The sequence below is a fragment of the Bradysia coprophila genome, unplaced genomic scaffold (genome assembly GCF_014529535.1).
Source record: "Bradysia coprophila strain Holo2 unplaced genomic scaffold, BU_Bcop_v1 contig_138, whole genome shotgun sequence".
Lineage (NCBI taxonomy): Eukaryota > Metazoa > Arthropoda > Insecta > Diptera > Sciaridae > Bradysia > Bradysia coprophila.
In genome coordinates, this window is record NW_023503409.1 from 2540801 (window position 1) to 2559480 (window position 18680).

The window sequence follows — 18680 nt, forward strand, 5'->3', positions numbered from 1 at the left end:
ACCAACGGAATTGTTGTTAGAAATGAAAATATTATACGTTGAATGGAATGAATGAGGGTTTTTTATCATTTGATTACATTTTAGTTGAATAAATCCAGGTAGAAGGTTTATTACACAGCGTATACCCATATTTTTCCATTTAAGCGTATTTATATATACCATTTAGACTCTCCGTCTCTCTATCTGTCTGTCTCTTTCGATGGACTTTAAATTAATTGTACCTAGATGTAATTGTAATGCATCACTCGATGGTATAGTTGGAAATTAATTGAATGGGGTTTAGGTCAGCCGTCAATTGTAAGTAATGTAATGTAATCGTTTCCATATATCTTTGTTTCCTCTTGAATTATTGGATTTTAGATTCAGTTCACATCGTGTCGTCACCATTTACTTCAACAATATTTGATGGCAATTGAATGTGGAATTAAGTTAGTAATAATAGATGAAAACCAAATTTTATGGTTGATCGTTTCCGACACGACGACGTGGTGTCACAGGATATGTTAATGTTTTGAAATTCATACTTGATGTCCTCCAAACAAAATTTTCGTTTTGAAAAACGGAAATAGATTCTTAATCGCTTGTACGGTTGTACCAGACAAGTGTGTGAGCGTATTTTAGTAGTTTACTGTCTCGTGTCACAGTGATGTGACGCTCCACGGCTCCATAAAAATGAACATTACTGTATGCTGTCTCTGAATGTCAATATACGAACTTCTCTTTCATTACCACATTAGTTCATGAGTCACAAGTTTGCTATTAATACAGACTGTGTTCATCATTTATTGCATAAACCGTACCTTCATTGTTGCTATAAAAATAACATTTCGCTTATTACATTGTACAGCATGGTTGACGTTGAAATTTCTATTCGGAGAAAAGCTAATTGAAAAACGCTCAACTGTGCAAGATACTTGGAATCAACAAAACGCTACCGGGAAAAGTAGAAAAAGCTACATTCTTCTTGAAAATCGATTGTAATAACTTTGTTACATCGTTTTGCGGGTTCACTCATCCATTCATAAGCTTTTATGCGAAACGTTTCGACATTGATAAAAATTCACCTTTCCAATGCCACTAATGTTTTTCTCAATTCCAAAATCAGTTACATTTAGCCGTAAAAAGCTGTACATTGATTTGTTGCTCACTTGCCTTTCAAATAAAATATTTCTGGAGATACGCCGCATCCATTAAAAATAATGACACTAAAAAAAGTACATTCACTTCTGTTTTCCCAATCTAACCGAATATATCAGTCGATTTTGTGATTCAAAGCTTATTGTATTGAATGGGATTTTCCGCGAATATAAAAAAGTGTTAAGCTTATATATTGACAATAATATCCCCCTTCTCGCGTGTATATACATATACATGGATGGCAAAAAAAAAAGCCGATACGATATATAACTCATACATATTGTTCGAAATGAAATGAGATCAATAATATCATAAAATGTTATGTTCCCATTATGAGAGATAAAAATGGCACAAAGAAGGGAAGATGAATCATGTTAATGGAAACTATGGAGGTGTGTTACTTGTACTTGTTGTATATTTATGGATGATAATGTGAATGAAGTTTCAGTGTCCTCTAGCGATATAATCTAATATTGAAAATTACATTTTGAAGCTATGTGTAAACACTAAGCACAATAGATGCCTTTACACATTCAACGAACACATTGATAATGCATTATCTCAAAAGGGTTACAAATGCAATTACTGTTAGAAATCAAAGGCTGGAAGTGATGTTGGCTTTACTACTACGAAAAAAATAACGATTTTACGGTAAATCTAATATTAAACTGCCATCGTATGGTGATTAGATTAGTTATTAGTAATTTATGCTAAAAGATAAAAACTTTTTGCGAGGAATTTACTTTAACAAAATCTTTACTCCAACTTTTTGCATGGATTGGAGTTTCCTGCTGAACATCACTTGAAGTAAATTTGTTCGTCGTAAAGTTACTTTAATAAAATTAATTTTCGGTTGGACAGCAAGTGTTCAAATTTAACAAATCCCAGCAGAACTCTCACCAGAATAATCTCTTATATCAATATGGTGAAATAATTTGATACTTTCCGAAGACAAAGGTATAATGGAATGGAAGAAACATAAACGCTTCATCATAAATATGCAAAACCATTTGTTCATTCAGTAAAGAATAGTTTCTGCATATATTCAATTGAAGTCGGAATAAAAAGTAAAGATAATAAATGTCCCCCGCTTTGTCGAAATTATTCAAGATTACATGCGGCGTAAATCTATTATTCGGAATCTTGATTTATTATCCCACAATGTATGGACTGCATTCACCGAAACGAAGTGTATTCGATGTAGTAATGAGTCGTAAATCATGATAAATCAATTTGGATTAATAGAACAGTGGCTTTGTAGAATGAAAACGTTCTCTGTTGACCATAATATCACAAAAACATTTTTATAAACGGAGACTGATTCCATGTTTATCTTATTTGGGTTTTGAATGAAGATTTCATCTGTCACGGTTAATCCTGCAAATAAAATGAAATAAATTTTCGTACGAAGATTGAAGATCTAGCCAACTGTTTCAGCAATCGAAAATTAGGATCAAATTCTGTTACTGATGAAATACAGGCCATATATCTAAGAGTCGAAGAACTTCGAAACGGGATGCATGAATTGTTTAATTCTAAATATATACTTTCACTCAGCAGTTTCTGTGCTTAAACCATAAAAAGAAAAGGTTGAAATTGGAGTACCCAAGGGATTTTTTTCGTAATTCGATTTCCATACACAAAAGGGATACGTCAATGGGAAAACTTTAAATGTTTTAATCAGAAATGTGTTCTGTAGAACGTAGCGAATGTTACTGCTATAACTGAAACGTATTTGTACGAATCACTGGGACTGCCATAGAGCACACCGACTTAATACGTGATGTAGCTTAAAGCTTGAATGGGAAACAATTTAGAATTATGTGTATGAAACACGCTACTAATAGGTTATTTGAGATTTGATTACCACATTGTTATCTTCAACAGATAAAATACAAACGACAGCCAAATGAATTTTAGATAAAGTTTCTAATTTCAGCATCATCAGCGACGTGACAATAAATTATTCAAATTTAATTAATTTGATGAGATCAAACAAAATACAAAGTACAAATCACATCCACTAAACCGTACACAGCAATAGGAACTCTAAAATGTAACACCTGCAAATTTCCTTCAATCATTTTTTCCTTGCTAGTGAAAACTTTCTCGGAAAGTTTGTGTGCTAATTTGTTTGTTATGAAATCGATTTTACTTCCACCAGGCTGATAAGCGCTAACATAAACCCATAGCCACATTTCCCTATTTTTTCTATGTAATCACACATCTTCCGCACAGGACAGTGTTTAAATGACGCAAATGTAACATAACGTGTTGGCATGTGACCAAAGTTTGTGAAAACTTTGAACGCCATGTTCATTGGTTAAAATGGTTATACTACACATTAACTGTGTAACTTTGTACAGCTTATACGTACGTATATGTACATTAGCACAGATCTGCGCTGTTTTCAGATTGTATTTTTACAAATACGTTTTGTTGTCATACATAGTCTTTGTCTTCTACGTCATCATTTCTTGTTTAAAGTGGTTACAGCGGAATAACGTCTGTACATTTGAGAGTAACACATACTTTAACAAAAACGTTGAAGAAGAAAAAATGATTAGAAAAAAGCTCTGTTGGTGTAGCCCTAGAGGAGCACTTCAAAAAGCAACCCTTCTTTGTAAACACCTCATTTGTGTACTGCATGAAAAACCACCCATTTTCCGTAAATACTTGTGGATGCTACATATTCACATATAAAACGACGAAGTACTTTTTTTATCCTTGTTTGTTATGCTACTTTGAAATGAATGTTAAATTTGGAACGAGAAATTTTTCGTATATAATAGCAGCTTATGATGAATAATATTTAAATTTTAGCAAATAAAATGTAATCGAGGAGTAGACAATTTTCGGTCTAACATTTCAGTTTTGATATTTTAATCGATAAACGTTTATGCCAACAAACGTTTCGTTCGATTGGATGCTATATATACATTACTATACTACGGCAATTAAAGCGCGCCGATGAAGCTATAGATTAATTAAACAAATTCCTATAAACGTATTTGAAAAATGCGCATGCAATTCTTTCATCAGAAAACACCAGTCCAGCATAGCACAGTAATATAAAGCCAATAAATTCGGTAATCGCACCTGTTAACATTTTTTCGTTGGGGGTCGTTCGATGGGTGTTGATGTTGACCCAATAGTATGTTCAATAAAAGTATGTTTTTTATTTTTTCTGTTAAAATATGAACCAGATGAAATACCAATCTACATCCACTAGAGAATCATGGAATATTTGAGCATGCAAAATATTTAAAAAAAAAAGGAATGAAACGGCAAAATATGTACAAATGAAGGTATTCATACACTCATCACGTAGATCCATGCTTTCATTCGATCATGAATGTTACTTTCCTCTTGGGTAAAAAACAAACAGACTTGAAAATTAAATTCTTTAATGTGAGTAAATAGGCAGCCTGGTAACATGTCATTTATCAATTATTTGAAAAGTGCCGCAATCGAATATTTACTTAGTATATGTCTAATGGACTCGTACGTATGGTGTACGCTATAATCATGCACGACTTCATGGCCCCCTTAAAGTAATGAAAAAGAATTGGCTCATATTAGCTTGTTCGAAATTTGTTACGTTCAGGAATTAGATTCTCTCAAACACACCTTACGGAATAATTGGATAGAGGGGCAGGGGAAGTTTAACAATTGATAAAAGCAACCTTACACGAACCTGTGATATTAAACGAAATTTGCATTATGGAATCGTTACATTTCTTTTACAAATTAGGCATCTACGAAAAGGAATCCATACAATATTACGGCTCAAATATTTCAACGAAATTTCATTTGCGTATCTCTTAAATGATAACATCCTATATATATTCGAGCTGTACGAAGTGAATTTTCTCCATTATAAATACCCAACGTATAAGTATAAGAGTCTGCATTTTAATTAATGAGTTATGTTTCCGCTTTCAGGAATTCTTGTTGGCAATTGATGTAACATCAAGCGGTACACCGGAAGAAAAATTAAAATGGGCTTTTAGAATGTATGACGTAGACGGAAATGGTGTCATAGATATACAAGAAATGACGAAAATAGTTCAGGTAAGGCAAAAGAAAATTGTTACCAATTCAATAACACGACGCAGGCAACGTTTCTCTTATTTCTTGTAAATTGTAAATGTAAGAGAAAATGGCGTCTAAAATGAAGATGTCGCAACGAATACGAAGGGTGTACCGTCTGTACAATTTGAACACTGAATACATTGATTCTTTCGATGATGATAATTTAAAAATCGCGATGGAATTATAATAGGACCAAACGTATACATAGTTCCTTTTCTTTGTTAAATAAAAGGAAAACCTGTTGTGATTGTTGTTGGAAGTGATTTCTAATAATTGTTTTTCAATGTATTTTTTGAGGAGATATATTGATTTTGTACTGAAAAGCTATACGTTTTCACGTAACAAATATGCGTAGCCGTAGCGATAGCAATGGTATTGTTTCGTTCAAGACTTTTCTTTCAATGAATTCCACGAAAAAATTAATAAAATTCAAATAGGGCTTCATTGTCGAGTGAATATATTTATTGTGTTGCCGAATTACCTATTGAAATTCGATTGTTATGCTACAATTGTAAATTCGTTTATTTACAAAATTTGTCTGAACCTTGTTGAATTAAGTTGTGTAGTCATATTCGTCGTAAATTGACCAGGTGCGCAAAAATCTATCATGAATGAACGGGCTAATTTCAGTTCGCAGTCAACGTAGAACGTATATTAGTCTAAAATGATGCGAATCGAAAAATTGTAGAGCGAATTTGTAATCGATCGTAAAAAATTATTTATATCAGTGGGCCCTTTCGTACATGTGAATAAAAATGAAGACGTTTTTCCAGCGAGAGTTTCGTTCAACGAATCAGCAAACTATTAAAAATGTACCCCAACCAGTTTGCAATCAATTCAACGAGCAGCTGAAATCCTTTTACATATTTAAACAATTTTTTGCTTAAAAAATACTATTAAGTTATCGTGACTTTTCCGTTACGTCGCAAAATACAAGACTCAAACTCGACACTCAAGATTCGAGAAATATTCTTCATCGTATAGAGTAGTTTCAGGTTCTAGTCTAATCTTTCTTGTATAGCATCAAACTGTTCTACATTTAGTCTGAGTTAACTGGTTTCGGAAAATATTTCAGGATATTTTGGTAGTCTTAAATCGCCCAAAACAACTTACAGTCCACTTACAAAAGAACTGCTATCGGTGTAGGTGACACTTACAGAGTCGACACGAAAAAAGATATGCGTCACAAATGGCAGCTGATGAGGAAAGTACGCGAAAGTTTTATCAAGAAAAATTTTACCCGAAAAATCTTAGGAAGAAAATTATAACAAAAAAAAATTGTGTCAAAAAGTGGCAGTGAGCCTATAGCTCAAAACGCTCACACCTCCGAAATTATAAGCTTTTATAAAAGTTTCTTCAAACTAGTTTCTTAGAATTACATCCTTGACATACCCTGAAAATTTCAGCCAAGTCCGCCGTTAAATTCAAAAGTTTCGTTCTAACAAAAGTTGGTAAAATTCATCTATTTCAAAATGTATGGAAATCAATTTTTTCATGCAAATTTTCTAGTTTTGAAATTTAATATCTCGGCCAAATCTTGACCTTATGAGGCGTGTTGAACTCGTATGGACGCTCAGATTATGAATAAAATAAGTGAGGGTGGAGAGGTGTGGAGGAAGAAAAGTCAAAAAAGTTATGTTCCTCAGTCCTACGGAAAAATTTGACACATTTCCGTTTAACGCCATGATCTGAATATTCCGAAAAATTCTGATGGAGTTCAGAAAGAAAATTCAGAATTTTTTCAGAACTTTTCTGGAATATTTCTGATGTAAAATTTCTAATGACTCCTGAAATATTTTGAGATGCGTACATCAATTTCAAATGCATGTTCTAAAGGATCCATTCAACAAGCAAAAGACTTTCCCACTGAACTGTTTACGGCAAATACTGTTGTTCGCTACTGAAACCAATTGACATGAACGCTTTGCAGCTAGGCGTATTTTTCCCTTTTGCAAACATTTTTTTTTTCAATCGGTGTATCAGTAATCAGTCGAAGAATGCAGATTTATGCTGAAATTAATGCCAAAGACTTACTGAAATAAGTGACACAATTTCAGGCAATATACGATATGTTAGGCGCATGTTCATCGAATCGTCCAGCTGATTCAGCAGAAGAGCGTGCTAAAAATATTTTCGCCAAAATGGATGAAAACAACGATGGTCAATTAACTCAAGACGAGTTTCTCAAAGGATGCTTACAAGATGAAGAATTATCAAAAATGCTAGCACCATAAACAAATAATTTAATTTAGCGAAAACACCAATTAAAATTTCCCCGAACGTAAAAAAAAGTGAATAAAAAAGAGAAAAATAAAATAAAAAAGAAATGAAATAAGGAAAACTGATTAATTTGTGTATCAAAAATTAACAAAAAAAAAGAGAAGGAAAAAGGAAAATAATTTTTGCTACATACATCGAGATATTGTAAATAGATTTTGTATATTTTGAATTTACCATAATTTATATGAACAAAGAAAAACGATGAAATTTATCAATGAGAGATACAAACAGTGCAGCTATGATGTAAATGAATTTACATCATTTTCGGCAACGTCATACAACATAACTAAAAACACAAAATCTGGAAACGCTGAATTTCGATTATTTACAAATTGTGATTCGCAAACACAGTGGATTGATGAAAATGTATTTTTGTTAAGCGAGAAAATTCAGCGATTCCGAACAATCAGATTTTCTGCACATTCATCTAATATCCAGCTACAAATTATGTGTACACCGTATACACATACATTGTGTGTATACGTATACAAATGCAAATCAGGAATGTTTGCCCCAAATTCAAATAATTTACCTTTTTCTTCTTGGAATCATTCGCATATCATTTACGTTTTTCTAATTTTTTTTTCTTTTTGAATAAAAATTCACTTGTTTATGTCGGATGCCACTCCTACAATCTTCGAAGAAGAAAAATATTTTTTCAATTACCATAAAAGATTATAATGTGAAACCGGAAAATATTTTCATTTGACATCACATATCGTACAGGAAATTGATGAACTGATCTTATTACTTTGTCAACTTGATGACATCATTTCCATAATAGTATCATTTCACGTTTTAAGAAAAAAATTGACTATACTTCATATCCCTTGCATCGTCAGATAACTGAAAAGAGATGCCTGTTATAAGTTTAAAAAAAGAAAGATAATCAATTACGGCCTTGCAACTATAAGCATAAGACATTTACCTGTGACACTTAACTCAATTGTTTTTTAGTGGTAAACTTTACAAATTTGAAGATGGCCTATTTTCAAAAGCATTTCAACTGCATTTAAGTTCAGTCTGCTATCGTTACCTCTTTCCTATTACATTTATTTTCATTTTATTCAACCAATTATACATTGGGAGGCAATGATGCAGCTTGGTTTTGGCTAAAGAGTATTATATCGTAGCTCGGTAACTAATGATTTTTTGCCCGACGGACCATAATTTCGTTTCTTTGTTATCTTCTGTTTTCATTTTTCTTATTCGTATACCAACCTTTGCAGCGTCATAATCATTTGTGCTAATCACAACATCACATCCTATTAATAAAGCGATTCTCGTGAAGAGGGTTTTCGATTCGAGAAACTTTTGCTTGACAATATATCTTAATTTGATGATGTTATTATCTCTAGGATAAATCAAGAAATTGATTATACGGATCCGACCTCAGTCGGATGGAAAAACAGTAACACCGGAAAAACAATCCATGATTAGTCAAGTGTTTAGGATTAGTTTGTATGACTTAAATTACTCCGGATTATTGTTTATTATTGTGATGAATCGTTACCATTAATCACGTATCGACAGACTTATTCGTAAACCAATGTCGTTACCAATAAATTTCGTTTGCCTCAAATCCATTACTATCAACGATGTTTCTTTCGGTGATGTGATAGTGACGCCCTTTCTTATTCTACTTCCTTCGTACCTTGATTTTGCATCGTTTATATTGAATTTTTCAATTTTTCACTGGTTTTATCGACACGCTTAGTTAGTTTCTAAAAAAGAACAGCTTTTAACTCAGTGAAGCATACAGTTTGTCACAGAGGGAGATTTTTTTTTCTTTCTCACGTCATAACTTTGAATAGAAAAGAGTCGCTCATATGTGAGAAATTTGCATTTAACTTAAAAGTCAATAAGCTTAATGCGATTACTTTTAACGTTATCCGACGAGTCCCTGATTGACGATATTTATCGCACGCATTGCTGAATGCCTTAAATAGAAAAAAATAAGAAGGAAAAAATATTCTGCCACTTCATCGTCATCGTTACAAAGTTTTCGTCAATTTATTATACGTAACCGAAATGTAATGACATTCCCTTATCAATCACTTTGTATTTAAATAACGTCAAATCCCTCTTTTGCGTATAGAACGACTATATTATTATTATGGTCCATCCATTTCATCCATCCATGTCCAATCCAAATGGTTCAAATATTTTTATAGTCAATTCGGGGTTTCACAATATAATAATATGAACAATTGTTGACGGTGATATTCAATAACAGAAAAGAAAACTCAACCAAAAAGAAGAAGAACAAAATGAACACACAGATGAGAGAAAGATAAATTAAAAAATATCATCAAACGTGGTACAAAGATATCGTTATCTGAATTATGATAAAAAAATGAAATTTAAGAATTTATTCCGAAATACAAAAACAAACAAACCAACCAAATTCTTGTATTTAATTATTTTAAATGCAAAAATTTGTAGAGAAATCTTATAAAATATGGGCACAATTAATTTTATTTAGAAAATAATTTAATTAAAAAAGTAAAAAACACAAAAAAAAAATTATATTTAGAGGAACTGTATTTTTAGCATTTAAATTGAAAGTAAAACTTATTGTCGAAAACGTTTTGGTCAAGCTTTTGTGTGTGTCCTTTCCAATTCGTATTTAATTAAATAAAATCCCGCAAAGAAAGGAAAACTCACATGTTTCGAGTCATCATCATTGTTGATAAGATAAAAATTATTATTAATATAGCAAATCTCTTATTTTCCTTTTTATTATAGCAGCAAATAATCCAATATTGTGCTATACTATCACATTTCTAATATTAGCAAAAAAAAGAAGACGGAAAAATACAGAACTGTAATATTATTAAGAAAATCTTAAAAATACTCGTTATTAACATCCATGAATCTCATATTCCCGACTGCTAATATATATTATTACAACATTGGCTACATATATAAACGAAAAAAAGCCCCTAAAATGAAAGCACTTTGTCATTTTGACGTCGAGTTTGTCTTATTATGCCTCATTTTGTGCATTTTTTTTCTCGTTTCATTTTCATGTTAACTCAAATTTAGTAAGGGTTTTTTTTATAAAAACTGTTCATGCTGTGATTATGACGTCAGTTGTCTTTACTAGTGCTAGTACGGATGTGCTCATTATAATTTGTTTCGTTCTTTCAGTTTTTTTTTTTAATTTTCAGTTTTGTGTTCGCATTTTGTCCTTTCTGATAAAAAAAAATCTCTTTTGACAAAAAAAAAGAGTCGTGCAACTTTTACACAATATTCATCCTTCTAAATTAAATCCGATTTGTGTTTTAATTAAATTAAATCAACGTAACTGGAGAGGGAAGTATGTCCAAAGATGTAACGAATCCGTTTGACAATTTAGCTTTCGGTTTTGATGTTAATGTAGATTGTTGTCAGATATGGGAACTTCTATTTATTGCAAAATGGTAAATTATTATCAACCTTGGACTGGTTTTGAAAGATTATTGCGATTTGTCCGTGAACAAATGACACAAATGAAACATTCCAAACTCTAACAATAACAATGGGAAAAATTTTCGGGTTTCTGTTTTAACCTACTAACAGCTGTTGTATCGTAACAAAATTATCAAATCTGTTACTTCATTTGTTTAAAGTATCTGCTAGAGTTTTCAATAGTTCAATAGTTTTATCAATCATTTATTAATATAAGAGAACACGAGCCAGACCTATTCGTTCATTCTTATCGTAATTATCGATAGCAGATGACAATTGTATTTCTGATTTAAGGAAAAGTCGACGAATTGTATGTGAATAAATCCGTTCTTCATTCACATTCCTTGGTTGTCTTTAACATCTACTTCAAATATTTCCAATAATTTTAACTCGAAATTTCAAACAATTTGTAAGAGTGGATACACGCATCAATAACAGTAAAAAACTGATTCTACAGGAAAACCATTTCAACAATTGCGTGTGTGACAGGTCATGTGCTTCTATTTCATTCGCAATCCGTTTAGCTTTGTTTATTTTTTGCAATTTTAATTTTTCGATCCTCTTAAGCACAAATTTTTACTCAAAATAAAAATGAAATGAAAAAAAATCTGGTTTGTCGGAGCTTTTATTTGAAAAGTCAAAAAATATTCAAGTGTTTCAACAATTAAAATCTAATGAAAATACTTCCGATATTTCGACATAAAATAAATAAATAAAATGAAAAAAATGTTCCATTTTTTAAGGCAAAAAAAATACTTACTCTTTAATAAATGCACTATACTCTGCACAACAAAAAAAGAAATGATATCAACAAAGAAAATAATGATAGAAATTATGTACAATCAACATTACTAAGATAAATACATCTCTTACATGTCTATTTTTGTATATTTTGAAGAGAAAAACAAAGTTTTTTAACAAAACAAAAAGAAAATTAAAACTTTAAACTCTAGCTAACTATACTATAAATACTTCTTATACTTAACAAAACTGCTATACATATTTTATTGAAACTTACCGAAACAGATACCTATCGTTTTATAGTTTATACAAATTATAGAAAGCTTTCACATATCTTTATGAACTATATCAACTAACTTATTTCTAGTTTTTAGAAAAACACAAAAGCCTTTAAACCACAAGAATCAAACTGTTCCTTAGCCGCTTAAATATCCTTCATTAACCAAAAAAGAAGAACTAATATCGTAGGTCGATAAAATTGAATCAATCCAACACCCAATACTACTTCCAAAAACACTTCCGGATTCAGAGAATGTGAGAACCGGTGAATGTACGTAAGCTAATGATCTTCGAATCGTCTCTTCTAGTCCAGGGTTCATTCCATTTTTATTTACTCTCTCTAACCGCTTCAAAGCAAAATTATTATTGCGATGGTTTGTCGGTCAGACGATTTCTTCGAAAATAAAATGCTTTACGTTTGGAAAATGATGGTATTGAATCAAGGTTGGACTGGTTTAAAATTATTTCGCCGTACTTAAACCGAACATAATTTATTTATTTTTAACGAAACAAATATTTATCTTTGCTAACATTGAAGCAGCAGTGAAGTAATTCCAAATTTTTGTTTACGCTTTACCTTTATACTTCACATCATACTCCAGCTACTAAACATACAAATTTATTTAATTCCAATATAATTCATATTATAACTAAAACTGAAAGCAACAGGGAAATCATTTGGGTGTGTCGATTTAAAGTGATTCATTCAAATATTATAAATGAAAATGGTTTAAAAACAATCACACAAGGGTAACACGATACACACACCGAACCAAAAATTTATATAGAGTCTTATGTGTACATCCTATGGACCCAATTTTTTTTAGATAATCAAATACCTTTGTCGTAGGTATAAATATACATTTATATGACCATGTTTGAGAAATTTTAAAAGAATTAAAATAAACCCAAAGGTCAAACCTTTTGGATTTTAAACATAATTTTGAGCCTTGATTTTTGTTGTCCTACTCGCTTTTCTAATGATATAAAAACTATAGTTGCGTAGGCATGTAGCATGTAGCAAATTGAGGATTATGGTCTATTGGGGACTGGTAATCTGTGAAATGTCTGACAGCCAGGCTAATTTTTAAAATGTGTTTCCAGGCCGATTTTACTGTTTGTGTCATCCGTGTGTTACTGACATTGTCCGAGACATTTCCTCCAAACTTAATCTAATCGACAGTAAAGTTTAGAAATTCATATCCCGTTTACCGTAAAAACTGTATCCTCTACTCATTATCGACTATTCTAGAGAAATAAATAAGAAAATTATTAAATTTTACAGCACACACTCACTGCACAAAGCATTATGAAATCTTAAACTCTGCTAAACGTTTAACAAAATGGACTTTAAAATATTAAAAATATCTTTAATTTAAAACTAAAATATTGAAAATTTAAACTTTGAATGTCGAAACCAAATAGAATTTAAATAAACGAAAGAAAATGTTGGAAAGCAAAAAGATGTGAAAGCTAAAACGTTAACAAAATAAATAAAAAAAGAAGAAAGAAAAACTAATTAAAACAATAAGCTGAAAATAACATTAGCATTTGTAATAAGACAAAAATTCATATAACCCGATATTTCGCTAAAGCAATTAAACGCATACATGAATGGCAAAATAGAAATATTATTACTGGAAATGTAACTGGCATCAAATCGAATACTCTATTTCAAATCAAAGAAATCAATTATGGAAAACAAAAAGAAGAAGAAAAAACTAGTGAAATTATTTATCAAACTTAATGTGTTACACTAAAAGTAAAATTTAAATTTAAAATTACATTAAAAAATATAATTAGGAGTATTGTATAAAAACAAATTATAATTATAATTACAATTATATAAAAATTCATTTAATGCTGATAAACCATGCATTTGCTTTCTACCTGATTTTTATTTATTTACGAAAAATAAAACAAGGCTCATAACCGTTTAATTGTGAATCTTTATTCAACCGGCAACAGTTTCACGATTTAATAAGTAAATCTGTTACTTTATATGTTTACAGCATCGCCCTATATTTGGTACAAATTATTGTACCTCATTTGTTTTCGCATATATTTTGCATTATTGTCGCTGCTGTCGATAACAGGTGGACAGCGTTTCCTAAACATTATTACTTTATAATCCTTTACCATCTTCTTTGATGAAATCGGGATGATTTTACCGTTATAGGTACATTGAGCCTTGTCTATAATTTCGGTTATATTTTTATCATTTCACCCAAAACGATCTACATTTTAACTAAATTAATCACAATTTCCTCCCAACACCAGGTTTATCAACAGAATCGCAAGAATACATCGAATATGGATATCAACATAGCAATGCTAGCTCACGAATGTTAAATCAACCGTATTGAAATATAGCAGCCGCTAAGTAAGATATCGATTGGTTTATTTCTTTAGATTTAACGAGAAGCCAGTAGGTGGAACAACGGTGATTCTTGCCATTCATCGTTGCAAGCGACCGTATATTGTGATTACGCGTACATAGTTACGAAAGAAACATATCCAGTTGGCCGACAGATTAACACAAAACAAACATGGGAAAACAAAATAGCAAACTGAAACCGGAAGTTCTCGAAGATCTGAAGCAAAATACAGAATTTACAGGTAAGAATGTGCGAAGATGTTGAACGTTTATTAGTATTATGACCAATTGGTCAATTCGCCACGATCGATAAACTAATGATTAAGGTTGTGTCCTTCTTTAAAAATCACCAAAACTTAATGGCAAGTATGTGATCTCGGTTTTGGTATTTCGACTAAAATTTCATTTATGTCGTTTGTCGTAGCGTATTTTACCATTCCAAGACAAAGTATGGAAACAATGCTTTTGTGTTTTGTTTATTTAGTTTTTTTTTTCTTTCTTTTCATTTAAAGCTAATTTTAGCAACGGAATTTTTATTACATAAACTGACCTCTGAATTTCGCACGAAATTTGATTTATTTTTTTGTTACTTGCCTGATGAATGATGTCATTTTCCAATTTACAAAACTAATTTGTGACAATGGTTTTTCAGACGCTGAAATTCAAGAATGGTATAAAGGTTTCTTAAAAGACTGTCCGAGTGGTCATCTATCTGTAGAAGAATTCAAAAAAATTTACGGAAATTTCTTTCCATACGGAGACGCTAGTAAAGTAAGTTTGCCTTTGTCAGTTAGAATGTAATGCGTGGTAAAATTATTGACTATTTCCTAGTTTGCCGAGCATGTTTTTCGAACGTTTGATGCTAACGGTGATGGAACAATTGATTTTCGAGAATTTTTGTGCGCGCTCAGCGTAACGTCTCGAGGAAAATTGGAACAGAAATTGAAATGGGCGTTTTCAATGTACGACTTAGACGGAAATGGATACATATCGCGACAGGAAATGCTAGAAATTGTAACTGTAAGTGTATTCCGACTTATCCACTGTTAATTTGGTGTCAGATTTCTATTGAGATTTCTGTACGGCCGTAGTCAAATGATACAGTCGGGCTGCAATTTAAAATTCAATACGAACAGACTAACATTCTCTTTATTTCCATTTTTCTGTTTCACATAGGCCATTTACAAGATGGTTGGATCAGTAATGAAAATGCCAGAAGATGAGAGTACGCCGGAAAAACGAACCGATAAAATATTTCGTCAAATGGACCGAAATAAGGATGGTAAACTTAGTCTTGAAGAATTCATCGAAGGTGCTAAAAGTGATCCGTCAATTGTTCGCCTTTTGCAATGTGATCCACAGGCGCAGTGAACAATTATCGTTTTTTGTCTTATTTTATCGTGTGTGCATAGAGAGTGGTGTGGAAAAAAGCAACATAGCGTTGGCTATTTTTTCCACACCAAGATCTTTACAATTTCATTTCGAATGGTGTAGCCTTAAAACATGAGAAACATTGCAAGCATAGATGAAGGTTTGTGGTTTAGGTAGTATCTCAGGTAAAAATGTTCTCTTTTGTTTGTTTTTTTTATTTGATTTAAAAATACAATTTTTTGTTCGTTAACAAATTAAGTTTTATTTTAAGAGAAGAAATTTTTAATTTATTTATTTAGGGGAATGAGGGGTAATACCGCTCACCGGGTAATACCGATCATTTAAAAATTTTGTTCGACTTTGTTCTAAGTGGTCGGCATTACCCTAAATTTTTAAGTGGTCGCCATTCCCCCACTTCTCCCTATGCTTTGATAAAGTGCAACAATCAAGCGGTTCCACTTATCGCTTGTTTCGGCACTTAAAGGCCATTGACACAGTTATCATTTTATTTTATTTGAAAATACAATTTTGGATCGCTCCAGCTCTAGATGCTCTAGTCTTAAAAACACAATACACTTTCGAAGTATCCTCAATTCGCAGTCGAAATAGATAGCGGTAATAACGGTCATGATAAGTCTTCACACGCTTTTCATAATAACATTGCTGTAAAGATAGTAAAATTTTGCATTTAAAAATTGTGCAGTCTAACATTTGACAAATGAAAAGACATAGAGAAATGGCAGACTGTTCATCCTTAAAAGCGCAAATCAGTTTTTGGAAATTTCTAAATCGTTTCGCCATTTTAAAGAACGAAAAACAATTTTTGGTCAACATTCAGTTCCAAAATTGAAGATTGAAACGTCATTCTTACGAAACCTGAGCCGAATAACATCTAATTGCCAGCAAACATCTTTCATTCACGCAAACATTACAAACCATTGTGTATGCGTTAACATTATCACTAACACACAGTTTTCCTTTTTTTATGTTTTTCTTGTTTCTGAGAAATTATCTAAAGCCAACATCTTATTTATTGAATGAATATTGATCTCTCATTTGATGTGTCACGTCATTTATTTCAAGTTCTTTTTTTATTATTTTTATTCAGTTTTTATATACGTCCGTCCGTAAGTTAATCGATTTCAGCATTATATCATAATGTAACTAAGGGTAGTTTTCGGAAATTTATTAGTTAGCGAAGCTGGCCACAATAACAAATGATGGTTCGACAATAGTAAATAGGTCATGGATTAACTTCAACATAATGGAAAATGTTTTTTTTTTTCGTTTCTTTTCCTTTTTCGAAACCGATTGTCAGACGCGAATTAATGTCTTTGGCCTTTAACTTTATCGTTCGAATTTCAGTTGGATTTAATCAATCAAATTGGTTGCCTTTTAACGTCAATAAACTGTATTCCGACCATAATGTCATATCGTTAACGTTTCTTACCGCAAAACGAAAAATCGAATGCAGCCGGATTCTTATCAACACTAAGTCGTTAAATGATTAACAAATAACTTTTCAACAAATAATAACATTCTTCGTCGTCGTTCCACGTCCGACAGTGACTTGACTGATAATTGGAAAAATCTTCGGTTTAACTAGTAGCAATGGTAGTAGTAGTAGGAAGGGAGTGGGTTTTATTGAACAGGTTTGTTATGGAACATTATATGGGACAAATGATGGAAATGCAGATTTATGTGTGGTTGATCCAAACCGAAAGCATAGAGAAGTATTCATTTCCATCATTCGTCTTAACCAAGAAAAACAACATAAAAATCATTCGTCTTATGAGGGATTTTATTCAAAAAGTCGAGGTAAAGTTTCTCAACCATACAGTAAAGGTAGATTATGCACCTCTGTCCAAAATGTTCATTTTGACGATTTGACGCTATTTCATATGCCGAGAGCAGATAAATCGAGATAAACAAATTTTCCCTAGAGAGATAAATGCGACATTATCGTTCTAGGCAGATAAATTAAACATTACCTCGAGTTGTTGGTTAAATTGAATTAACGAGCTTGTAGAAATCAATTGTCTGCCCGTTTCGACCGTATTGGGAGAACTAGAATGTTATTACTCATATCAGATTTCAATATTGTACTTCACGAAAAGTTAAATTTTCGATCGAAAGTAGTGCAACCACGCAACAATGTCTTGCTCAAAGTAAAAATATTGTTCTGCATTGTGATCGGAAGTATGGGACCTTTTAATTTGAATGGTTAACGAAATCGTCCAGAACACACACACATGTATCTACTCAATGAATTTCATGTTAGGCGGAACCTTTCTTTCTCGGTATGAAATTATTTAGCAACAATATAGATAGGTCTTTACAACAATCTTAGATTGGAGAAATGATAAAAAAAATAATAAATTGCAAAAACCAATTTTAAAATCAAATAATTGATCAATATTCTACATAAACCGCAATCAATATTTATATATATCGTTAAAATAATAAAAAAAAAAAATTGAAAATCCAAAAAAAAAAAATTACACAAAAACTATCTATGAGTCAAAATAAAAACATAATTATTTGCTGCCTCCGCGAATATACAATTGCGCTTGCCTAGCGGACAATTGACATGAGTCTCTATCAAAAAAAAAAGTAAATAAGTATAATTTTATAATTAATCTCAAGATGAAATTTCTTCAAGTTTCTAAAATTCCGAAAATGAATTTCCTGTTAAAATCTTTAATTTTTTCTTTTCTCAATTTTTTTTTAAATAAAATATCTCATTCATACGAATTTTTACTAGTTTGCCCATATGGTCTGTCTTGTATATTCTCATCATTTAAATTATTTTTTAAAAATCTCATTTAGTTTATAATTTTCATAAAAATATTTTATTTTTTTGTGTTTTGTCGAGCGAGAGATTCGTTGTAAGTTTCTGTATTATACACTTTTTAAAAGTCACTACATATTTAGTTAGCTTATAAAT

The 18680-nt window shown here is 31.5% G+C and overlaps 2 protein-coding genes across 3 annotated transcripts in view; both read left to right on the plus strand.

Annotated features, from left to right (window-relative positions):
- The window catches only part of LOC119073654 (neuronal calcium sensor 2), a 59302-nt gene extending 45966 nt beyond the window's left edge, over window positions 1-13336 (plus strand). For both annotated transcript variants that reach the window (XM_037179255.1, XM_037179254.1), the window contains exons 4-5: window positions 5083-5211; window positions 7290-13336. In XM_037179255.1, the coding sequence (XP_037035150.1) occupies window positions 5083-5211; window positions 7290-7466 (306 nt within the window). In that variant the 3' untranslated portion in view covers window positions 7467-13336. The remainder of the gene's footprint in view (window positions 1-5082; window positions 5212-7289) is intronic.
- The window catches only part of LOC119073651 (neurocalcin homolog), a 64476-nt gene extending 46115 nt beyond the window's left edge, over window positions 1-18361 (plus strand). Inside the window, exons 2-5 of the mRNA XM_037179250.1 lie at window positions 14266-14604; window positions 15015-15133; window positions 15194-15382; window positions 15539-18361. Of these exons, the coding sequence (XP_037035145.1) occupies window positions 14535-14604; window positions 15015-15133; window positions 15194-15382; window positions 15539-15733 (573 nt within the window). The 5' untranslated portion in view covers window positions 14266-14534 and the 3' untranslated portion in view covers window positions 15734-18361. The remainder of the gene's footprint in view (window positions 1-14265; window positions 14605-15014; window positions 15134-15193; window positions 15383-15538) is intronic.
- Window positions 18362-18680: the final 319 nt, after the last annotated feature.